Here is an 11,576-nt window from a genome sequence, read left to right on the forward strand (position 1 = left end):
TAAATACTCCCGGCTTTCAGATTTTAATGTCATCACAAACATGATGCATCCGACCGATGTGGATGCCTTGCCTGCAATCCACACTAACTCCAGCGAGGAGAAATTGCTCACACCTTAGGAGACCAAAATACACACACCATGCCACTTAATATACGCCCCCAAATCCCCACCAATCAAGTAAAAACCTGAACTTGAAGGTACCATGAACGGACTCTTACTCGAAGTAAGTTTTGATAGACTGCTATTTTGTTGTTTGATGCATGGTTCAGAATAGAAAATCAAGGATAAGCTCAAGTTCCAGACGAGAGGGAGGGGGCAGAGAAGCTCACCTGTGCAAGTTGTAGCCAAGGCCAGACATCGTCGTTGCAGCGTGGCGAGCAAAATCACAAAAAGCGCCACCAGTCCCATTCACCTTGTCCATCTTGGATATGATGGGGGGCCACCCTCAGGTCGGCCCAGCACTTGGCCAAATTGCCCACGATCACTGAATCAAAGAAAAGCTTTTTGGCCAAGTGCCTTTGATGGAGGGGGCAAAGGTTGTTTTCTAAGAAAAGCTGATACCTAAGCAAAATCATTTTTTTGCTTCAGAAATCATTTACAGGGTACTACTCCCTCCGTTCCAAAATAGATGACTCAACTTTATACTAAAGTTAGTATAAAGTTGGGTCATCTATTTTGGAACGGAGGGAGTATATCTCAGTCAACCTCATGTTTTCTAAGAAAAGCTGATACCAAACAAAATCAGTTTTTTTTTGCTTCAGAAATCATTTACAGGGTACTAATCTCAGTCAACCTCAATCAAACATATCTCAATTTCTCAGAAAAAACAGGCCCATGGTAGCTAAGCAGTAATCATGCTATTTTCAAACGTTCTTATAAACTTGATAAAAAAAACTGAAATCGTTTATCGGGTACTATTTCTCAGTCGGTGCATTGGCTCGGAATATGTGACAGTGGGGTGGGCTGCGGCTGCTGCTTTGTTCGGGATCGACGGCTGCCGTGTTGGTCGACTGGATGCATGCAGGTAGACGTGGTCAGGGCATCGGAGCGACGGCGCGGATGACAGACAGCTTGGTGCCACGCCGGAGGCGGGGAAGACGGTACGGCCGATGTTTTGGCTTGTTGGGTCAAGTCGGCCGGGGAGGCGCCGTTTTGGCATATGCATCAGATCAGCTTGGGATTGGGAGACGTCCAGCTCGTTGTGCTCGGACACAAGTACGGTTCCGGGAGAGCTTGGGAGGGCGATGGTTTCGTCTCCTGATCGAGTTTGACCATGAAGGCGTAGGTCGAAAGCTTTGATCGATCCCCGCGGCGGCGCACGAGGTCCACGACGGCGACGACCTATGCACCGGTGGCCGAGCTCCACATCGAAAAAATAAGTCCGGCAGCGCGGACCGACCGGAGATGAAGAAGGAGACGTGGTCGGTTGGTTTGAGGGCCACATATATGCAGCAGTGAGAGACTGAGAGAGGGCAGGCATCCGGCGGCGGCGATTCTTTGGCTTGTTGTTGGGTCAAAACGCGGCCGTGTTTTGGCACGTGCACCTCCATCGTTGCGCTGCCGGAATTGAATGGCTGCCGGAGACACCGTGCCTCCGCGCGACAGCCACTAGTAATTACCTTTTGCCGGAAGTCAACTGCGCATATGCTCTGGATGCGAGTCTAAGGCAGACCATCGATCTTTTCCTCCTCCCTACTCCATCATCTTCCTTCGGATCAAAGACACGCGCTGGCTACAGAGTCGTCGTCGTCGGGCAGTAGATCGTACGTATAATGTCATGGCATAAATCGCAGAGACATTCCTCTCTTCTTCCTGCCCTTCCTGTCAGCACCACAAGCAGAGGCCGTCATCCATCAATATCGATCTTGTAAGTGTCTGCCTTGCAGAATCAGAGTCTTGTTACTACATATATATTGGTGTTCTTTCTTCATATTCCGTGGTGACTGAATAATGTATGCAGTGAGGATGAGATTAGTCCCGGTTCTGTCGGCGTTAGCCATGGTGTCGTTGGGCTTCGTCCTCGGCTTCTCTTTCCCGGCATCGATGACGCCCAATGTATGATAAGAAACAAAAAAATGTTTTTATCTTGGTATATTTGCTTCAAATTAACTTGGCATCATGCAGCTTCAGTGTGGCGTACTGCCTTGGAGCGGCAGCACCAACTCCAGCTCCAGTGAGAGCTTCCTCGGGAGACTCTGGGCACCATTACTCAGGAACAGCAGTAGCACCTCAAATGCCACCTCAGGGGTACATTACAATATTGCATACAGTTCTGAACTTTTTGAAATGATGATCCAGTTTGATTTCCAGCTACATGGTCTCCTGATCAGATCACTGGATCGATGCATGAAGAAATTACACTACATGTTTTCAGATGATCTAAACAGACCTGCATTTCTGCAGATTGTTAATGTTGCAAGGAGACCAGAAGGCGCAGGGAGGTTACCGCCGGGCATCGTGGTTTCGGAGTCCGACCTTCACCTGCGCCGGCTGTGGGGATCCCCGACTCAGGTCTTTCTCGCCTTCTCCGAACCCGGAACTCTGCCATTCCACCCAGCCTTACTCTGAATGACTTGTTTCGGTTCGCGATGCGCAGGACGCGCCGGTTCGGAAGTACCTCCTCACAATGGCGGTAGGGCACAAGGAGAGGGCCAATGTCAATGCAACCGTTCACAAGGTAATTAAGAAGAAACCAACCAACAAGTGGTTTCTGAACTTTGATCATGCTGTCCCGGGCAATGTACTAGTACTTGACTTTTACATAACGCAGTTCTCGGACAAGTTCGACGTGGTGCTGTTCCACTACGACGGCCACACGACGGAGTGGGACGACGACTTCCACTGGTCCAAGGAGGCCGTCCACGTCAGCGCCAGGAAGCAGACCAAATGGTGAGAGCATTCTATTTTTCAGTCAGTCCAAAGAACAATGCAAATAGTATGTCAGTGGCATGCAACCTTCAGAGATTCTGACCTGGGATGTGTGAATGATGATTGACGAAGGTGGTTCGCCAAGAGGTTCCTCCACCCGAGCGTCGTGGCGCCGTACGCCTACGTGTTCCTGTGGGACGAGGACCTCGGCGTCGAGAACTTCAACGCCGAAGCGTAGGATCATCCACCATCCATTCGTGCTGCTGCTTTCTGAACCTAGCTCTGTAATCTAATGGCGGACGGTATGTTGCAGGTACATTGACATCGTGAAGAAGCACGGGCTGGAGATCTCGCAGCCGGGGCTGGACTCGACCAAGGGGAAGTCGGCGTACAAGGTCTCCGTCAAGAGAAACTCCGGCGAGATGCACAAGTAAGCAAGCACAGATTATGCAGGCAGGCAGGAATGACCATGCACACAATTAATCTTCTTGATACATTTTTTATGCATTATCTATGATGATTAAGGATGTGTTAGGTTATCTGCATCGTTTTTAGGCACTTTGCATACTTGTCTCAGTTGGGTCTGACTGAGCATATGCAGGCAAAAAATCAACATCTGCATATTGATTGGTTGCCTACATCCCCTCTAGCATGCATGTGTCGAAATGAAAGGCCGGTTGTTTGGTTGCTGACTTGTTTAAGAGGAAACACAAGTCCGGTTGTTTGGTTACATCCAGGACAATTGTGTGATAACCTCCTCCTCGATGTGGTGAGGTTACCAGAGGCACACATGAGGAAACTAAGAACTAAATTAGAGCAACAGAACAAACTTAGGCACAAACACAAGTCTTAACCACGCATCACAAGTTCTAAACCAACATATTACGATAAGTTTTAAACGAAACCCAAGTCTTAAACCAACAACCAACAAGGAACAGGCAACAGAAGCTCAGGCGGTCACGGCGAAGGCGCTGTCGTACTCCTTGCACTTGGTGACCACCTCCAAGCCCTCGTTGTTGAAAACAATCACCTTCATGGTGTCGGGGTTCAGCAGCTTGAACGTCAGCATGTACCCGATCATGATCTGATAAACAGCGGCGAAGGTGGCCCAACCCTCATCAAGGGTGACCCTGCCGTTGATCACCGTACCCTCCATGCGCAACTGGTGTTCGTCCTGAGCTTGAATTCTACAAGGACGATAGGGAAGTGCTTGGTGAACTCTAGAGGCATTGGCAGACTCTCCAGCTTCGGACCAAGGATAACCTTGTAGAACTGGCTTGGTCCGGACTCCTCATGGTAGTGCCCATAGTTCCTTCGCTTGGCGCTTGGGTATTCTTGCACCGGCACTTCCACAAATGGTGGCACGGCCTCCTTGCCCTTCTCCAATGGTGGCACGACCTCCTTGCCCTTGTCCATCTGCATTATTAACAACACGCAGTTCAATGGTCAGCATTCATTCATATAGGCATAACGCTCCTATATTAACCCACCCTAGTAACCAAGCACCGCACTCTGACCCCCTCTGTTTCAGTGATCGCAAGAAGTTCGAGCACACCAGGGAAGTGTGCTCGAACTTCAGCAGAATCAATGACATGCACAAGGAGGCCGACACTGTGATGAAGAAGGCTACGCCGCACCAGATGAAGACACTGATTCCGGGCCCAGCCAAGGGCGCTATGTTAGTGGACATCCTACCCTGGGCCATGAATCACGCAGACTCCAGCGACGCTGAAAAGAGGGCAAGATGGGCCAAGTACAGGCAGTACAAGGCACTCAAGACCAGCGTGCCGCGATGTACTACAATAGGAAGTTCACGTCGCCGGAGGCCGACAACGACGAGGTGCAGATGGTGGCCAGGGCGCTCGCGATAGGCGACCGTGCAAGACACATCGTTCTTGACGAAGACGATGAGGAAGAAAAGAAGATGGCTATGCCCCTCCGCCGCTCGACGCGACTCTAGCGTCACTGCGGTTAGACAAGAAAGTTTGTACCCCAATCCCCACCCCCTATGTAATCGAAAAATGACCTATAATCCCTAGAAGCCGTCGACGCAGAATCGAACGATGGTAGTGTTTTATTCCAATCCGGCACCACCGATGTGTCCATTCCCCTCCCTAACTCTCCAATCGCATGCTCACATCTAATCTAGCCTGAGTCGAAAGCGGTAAATCTACACAGAGGGCGAGGACTTAACGCCATGACCGATGCGCTCTGGTGGAGGTCCACAGTCGCTCCGGTGGTAGCCGTCGTCTTGGATCGTCCTGTTGTCGCTCCGGTGGTCGCCTACGCTGGTGTGAGTGGGGAAGAGGGGAGAGATCGGCGAGGAAGGGAGGTGAGGGTAATTTATGACGACGCGTCTGGAAACAACGCAACTTCCCGGGACCTCAGCCATGCGTGCAACCGCCCACGCCCACGTGCCTAGGGTTGCACCGCTCGGGCCTGGCTCCACAAAAACGGCTGATTTGAGCGTTCCTCTGGATGCAGGCCCAGTGGAGCTTTAATGTTGGTGCTATTCAAGCCTAACAGTGAATGTGGGTAACCAAACGAGCCATTTTCTTTCCGCGCGGGACTGACTGAGATATATATAGGCTACCATACACGTCCGAACTGACCAGGCATGCATGAATGACACAGGACGGATGCAGGGGGGAAGTGGTGCCCCGACGTACACAAGCGGCCGTGCAGCGGGTAATTGTTGATCGTCATCAACACAAGTTCTTCACCTTGTGTCATGTGTATGAAAATCTTAAGTTACTATATGAAGAAGCATGTATGCATGGGCAGGTTCGTGGAGGTGATGGCGCCGGTCTTCTCCAGGGATGCTTGGAGATGCGTGTGGCATATGATCCAGGTACTTAAGCTAGCATGCTGATTCTGCCAGTAGCTCATAATTAATTCTGGATTATTATTTGAACTAAAATAACATTATTATCTTATTTTATTACACAAGTAAAATGAAGAACTTATTCATTTTTAATTTTATTTTGCAGAATGATCTGGTTCATGGATGGGGTCTCGACTACAACTTCTGGAGATGTGTCGATGTACGTGATTACTTGACCATAGATACATACAACATTCTGATAGATTCACTGAAGAACGCTCAAGTTATCCAGAAATTCGTTTCAAAAAATTGTGCACACCTACCATGGCTCACTATTCTTTTTCGTTCTCTGTTTTGAATTGGCAGGACCCTGAAGAGCAATTTGGCATCGTGGATGCACAATATGTTGTCCATCATGGAGTCCCCACACTCAAAGATCAGGTAACGTAACTTCACCGAGTGCTTGCCCATAGGATTCAAACTCGTGTCAGCGGAGAGACACCATCGTGCTTTTGCCGCTAGGCTAGGAGCCCATCCACGTGTTTTGATTCAGTTGCATCCCCTTTTTACGCAAGAAATATATTATTTTTCGACAAAGGGTGAATTATTTTGACTTAAAATGAAGAATCAAGAGGATACAAACACAATAAACATCAAGAGGCCGCAAGAAAGATATTATGTATGGTTGGAGCTTAAAGCATGTTTATTTGAAAAGATTTAGCAAAATATATTGAATTTTCACTACGTAGGAATGATTGTACTGCCGTGTCATCTTGACTGACCACCGATAATTAAAAGCTGGTGACATAATATTTATCAACCACCGTGTCATCTTGATTGACCACCAATAATTAAAAGCTGGTGACATAATATTTATCAAGCACAAAGTCATACATCATAAGTTGTATAAGCAACTTACTACACTACAACGTAAAAGGAGTAATTCGCTTAAAGCATGAACATGTTACATATGAAGTATATCTTGTGTGCATGGCATGCTCTCAGATACTTCTTTTAAATTTTCCATGTTGCTCCCTCGATTTGCATGCAGGGTAACGGAGAAAAGCAAGGAAGCAGGGCTAAGGTATGCAGATATTTACATTTCATTTTTTCCATATAAATATTTACATTACATAGTACTAATTGATTAAGGTAACACAATATATTTCATGAGAATATTAATTGTTGTTATGATTGATGCGTAGATTAAAGACCGGCAATACGAGGAGTGGCACGCCTTTGACTCAAGACTTGACAATGCCGACAAGGAGCTGGCCAACTCTACTGCTAGATCATCATCCCAACCCTAAATTAATTTTCGTATTTACTTAGTTACAAAAGCAATACTGCACAATCAGATAATATGGTTGACTAAACACTGAGAAAACACCACTGGTTTTGTTAATGAACTACTTTTTTGTCCAACGGACCAAGATGGGGTTGAGATGAGGCCATTTTATTTACTTTTTCATTTTCCATTATTGGATTCATTGTTGTACATTTGCTTTTTAATTTATTGGCATGAAGCGTTTACTTGCAACACTTTGTTTTATTATTCCCGAAAAAAACACTTTGTATTATTCACACTGATAAGTGATACTTTTTGTTAACTGGAAGAGAGCGACGTCGCGCGAAACTCACGTATGACTCAAGAGGCCTCCACGTGGACACAAAGTGAGGTTATCAGCAATTTTTAATAAATTGTGAAAGTCAGGACTTGAACCCAAGACCTTAGCTCTGATACCATCATGCACTAGTCAACGCAACCAAAAGTCTGAACTGATGAAAAAAGCTAGTAGTGCAATTCACATATACTGTAACACTGTTCCACTACCATGGCCACACGATGGAGTGGGACGAGGAGTTCCAGTGGTCCAAGGAGGCCGTCCACTTCAGCGCCAGGAAGCAGACCAAATGGTGAGAGCCCCGTGCCTGTCCGTCCTTCTGTCTCCGACGTTTTCTTTCTTCAGTCTGTAGTCCCAGCAATCTTTAGACATTTCTGACCTGCAATGTGTGAATGATGATTGACGAAGGTGGTTCGCCAAGAGGTTCCTTCACCCGAGCATCATGGCGCCGTATGACTATGTGTTCCTGTGGGACGAGGACCTCGGCGTCGACAACTTCACCGCCGAAGCGTAGGATCGTCGTCGATCATCCATATCCATTCCGCATGTAGCTGCTTTCTGAATTTTGATCATTCAGCGACTGTGGGCGGTTGCAGGTACATTGACATCGTGAAGAAGCACGGGCTGGAGATCTCGCAGCCGGGGCTGGACGCCACCAAGGGGCACAAGGCGTACGACGTCTCCGTCAAGAGAAACTCCGGCGACATGCACAAGTAAGCAAGCAGTTGCTGATTATGCAGGCATGCAGGAATGACCATGCAGACAATTAATCTTTTAGGTGCAAGTTTTGATGCACTATATATGATGATTAGCTGATCAGGCATGCTTGAATGACACAGGACTGCAGGGGGGAAGCAGTGCCCCGATGTGCACCAGCGGCCGTGCAGCGGGTAATTGATCATCATCAACACAAGTTCTTCGCCCTGTGTCATGTGTAAGGAATTTTAAGCTAAGATGAAGAAGCATGTATGCATGGGCAGGTTCATGGAGGTGATGGCGCCAGTCTTCTCCAGGGATGCTTGGAGGTGCGTGTGGCATATGATCCAGGTTAATTTTGAGAACAGAGCGTAGCTTAGTGGGCTGGCGCCCACCAAGGTTCGAGTCTCGGCTCAAGGGCTTGATGCTCATGGAGTTTTCTTCTATAAAAAAATTACCAACAGGTCTAGCCCAGGTATTATTATTATAGTTATTTTTATTTTATTTTGTAGAATGATCTGGTTCATGGATGGGGTCTTGACTTCAACTTCTGGAGATGTGTCGATGTACGTAGTTACTTGATCATAGATGCACACAGCATTTTCATGGATTCACTGAAGAACGCTTAAATTATGAAGAAAATCGCTTTGAAAAACTGTGCACACCTGACATGGCTCACTATTTGTTGTTTGTTTTCGGTTTTGAACTGGCAGGACCCTGAAGAGCAATTCGGCATTGTTGACGCACAATATGTTGTCCATCATGGAGTGCCCACACTCAGAGATCAGGTAACATAACTTCATCAAGTGATTGCCCACATGATTCAAACTCGTGTCAGCCGAGAGACATGATCGCGCTCTTGCCATTAGGCCAGGAACCCATCCACGTGTTTTGATTCAGGGTCCCCATTAGTTGCATCCCCATTTTCCGCAAGAAAGACAATTTTTTCGACAAAGGGTGAATTTGTTTGGCTCAAAATGGAGAATAAAGAGAATACAAACGCAATGAGCATCAAGAGGCCGCAAGAAACATATTATGTATGGTTGAAGCTTAAAGCATGTATATTGGAAAGATTTAGCAAAATATATTGAATTTTTACTGCATAGGAAGGATTGTACTGTCGTGTCATCTTGATTGAGCACCGATAATTAAAAGGTGCTAACATAATATTTATCAAGCACAAAGTCATACATCATAAATTGTTTAAGCAACTTACTACACCACAACCACTTAAAGCATGAACATGTTACATATGAAGCATATCTTGCGTGCGTGGCATGCTCTCAGATACTCTCTTTTAATTTTTCTGTGTTACTCCCTCGATTGGCATGCAGGGTAATGGAGAAAAGCAAGGAAGCAGGGCTAAGGTATGCAAATATGTACATTTCATCTTTTTATACAAATATTGACATTGCATAGTACTAATTGATTAAGGTAACACAATATATTTCATGAGAATATTAATTGCTGTTATTCTTGATGCGTCTAGGTGAAAGACCGGCAATACGAGGAGATGCACGCCTTTGACTCAAGAATGGACAATGCCGACAAGGAGCTGGCCAACTCTACCGCTAGATCATCATCCCAACCCTAAATTAGTTTCCGTATTTAGTTAGTTACACAATGAGTACTGCACAATCAGATAATATAATTGACCAGACACTAAGGAAATACTTCTGGTTTTGTTAATGATCGACTTTATTGTCCAACGGACCGAGGGGGTGGGTGAGATGACATGATTTTATTTACTTTTTTCATTTTTCATTATTGTATTCGTTGTTGTGTATTTGCTTTTTATTTGACTTTGTATTATTGGACACTGATGAGTGATTTATTTTATTTTTGACAGCATACAGTTTCTAGTGGTTATAACATATGACAGGTAGAATTTTCTTCGTGCATTGGCATCCTTGTGCTGCCTTAACACTTGTCGTGGTGATTTCCTGAATCTAGTATGGGCCAGTTCTTTTGGTGGCTTAAAAAATAAGACGCCTCCTCCCTAGCTTTTGTCATAAGCCGCCTTCCTTATTCATTGGAGCTTCTAAACTAGTTATGGGATTACTAATCTAGAAGCCTCCATAAATTTTGGGAGCGGCTTATTTTTTAAGTTGGGAAGAGGCAGCTTATTTTTTAAGCCGCCCAAAAGAACTGGCTCTATATCTAAGTAGCTAGCCCCACTACAAGGAATTCTCTGGCTCCTCCTTGAGCCACATCACCCAAATTATTTTAGCCTTTAGATATACTAGATTAATCAACAATATCCATCTGATCTACACACTGAGAGCTGCTGTACCCACCATATGTAGTAATTGCTGGCATGCAGTAACTGCTGCTTATGAGAGTTTTAATCAAGGAAAAAACTTGACGCATGCATGCATCTCATAGCTTCATACTCGAGTCCTCTATATGAAAGAAAAGTGAGTCGTGCATACATATTTTATTTTGTTTTCATCCAACTTTAAAAATATAGATAGAGATATGTATTTATTTATAAAATACATATAAACAATTTATCTTACTATAGGAGAAATTGTAAAGACAGTAGATATATGATTACTTCAGTGTGATTTTTATTTCATACAAAATCCCTCCGCAATGCGCGGGGCATCGTCTAGTTAATCTAATTTGAGAGTGCTTATTAACTTGAGCGGACTTCGGATGCCTCAACTCCATAGAACTTGCCTAAGGTAATAGCGTTCAAACACCAACTGAGCTAGACTCTAAAATTCGCAATTAACTCGTTATAGAAGTGAGCAGCAGCACATGGATCTAAATAGGTACCAACTTGTCCAGTAAGCATCTCAAAGATCTAAATAGCATTAGGAGATGTGTACGTACACAGATACAAGCCATCGCCTCCTGTCCCAAGCTTAGGGTTTCTCTGCCTTCTGTCTGCGTGCCGCCGGTCCGCCTCGTCTTCGGTGGCCCTTAGGGCATGGGAACAAGGCCATGGGGATGCGATGGATCCCGTCCTTGTCGGTGGAAGGGCTCCTTTTTAGATGTTACTTTGAGTTTTGTGAAGGTTTGCGTCTTACTCAAGAAGGTGAGACGGCGGCGACTTCTTGAAAATGGAATAAGGTTCTCCTCATCTAGCACCTGTTTCGATGGTGCGTCTAGTATCGTCGGTGGGCGTGTGGAGGTGTGTCTCTGGAAGATCTGTCTTTGGTGAATCTGCTCGGATCTGTTTGTTGTTCTTCTATGTTCGTGTGCCTTTAGGTTAAATCCTTCCGATCTACTTTTTATCGGCGGCGGTTGTTATTCTGGTGCACTGGTCTACTACAACAAGTTTTGCTCGGCTCCGATGTGAGTGGGACGATGACAGCGACACGTCTTCGGCTTGCTTCAGTGCTTGTAGTCGTTGCTAGGTGGTCTATAAATCTGGATGTAAATTTTATTATTTCCGGTGTTCGTTGTACTGTCATGATTGAAGATGAATATGTAATGGACAATAACCCATAACCAGGGCCATGTAGAAGAAATGCGCGAAGCGGGAGGGTGGAGGGTAAGCACTCCATGGTGGCGCACATCTTGGTTGCTCTCTAGAGCTTATTTCGTCAACTTGT

General features: G+C 45.8%; 2 protein-coding genes across 2 annotated transcripts; both read left to right on the top strand.

Moving 5' to 3' along the window:
• Positions 1 to 1,854: 1,854 nt before the first annotated feature.
• On the top strand, positions 1,855 to 7,669 carry LOC109781453 (uncharacterized). The gene is made up of 13 exons (XM_045231329.2): positions 1,855 to 2,055; positions 2,125 to 2,247; positions 2,404 to 2,511; positions 2,597 to 2,677; positions 2,771 to 2,889; positions 3,001 to 3,102; positions 3,182 to 3,298; positions 5,503 to 5,556; positions 5,653 to 5,719; positions 5,859 to 5,912; positions 6,059 to 6,133; positions 6,744 to 6,776; positions 6,898 to 7,669. Exons 1-13 carry the CDS (start codon positions 1,951 to 1,953, stop codon positions 7,000 to 7,002), a joined length of 1,143 nt encoding a protein of 380 aa, XP_045087264.1. The 5' UTR covers positions 1,855 to 1,950; the 3' UTR covers positions 7,003 to 7,669.
• LOC109781472 (uncharacterized) lies at positions 7,336 to 9,223 on the top strand. The gene is made up of 7 exons (XM_040395666.1): positions 7,336 to 7,371; positions 7,485 to 7,609; positions 7,726 to 7,827; positions 7,914 to 8,030; positions 8,157 to 8,207; positions 8,298 to 8,364; positions 8,526 to 9,223. Exons 1-7 carry the CDS (start codon positions 7,336 to 7,338, stop codon positions 8,640 to 8,642), a joined length of 615 nt encoding a protein of 204 aa, XP_040251600.1. The 3' UTR covers positions 8,643 to 9,223.
• Positions 9,224 to 11,576: the final 2,353 nt, after the last annotated feature.

Source organism: Aegilops tauschii, chromosome 7, assembly GCF_002575655.3.
Source record: "Aegilops tauschii subsp. strangulata cultivar AL8/78 chromosome 7, Aet v6.0, whole genome shotgun sequence".
Lineage (NCBI taxonomy): Eukaryota > Viridiplantae > Streptophyta > Magnoliopsida > Poales > Poaceae > Aegilops > Aegilops tauschii.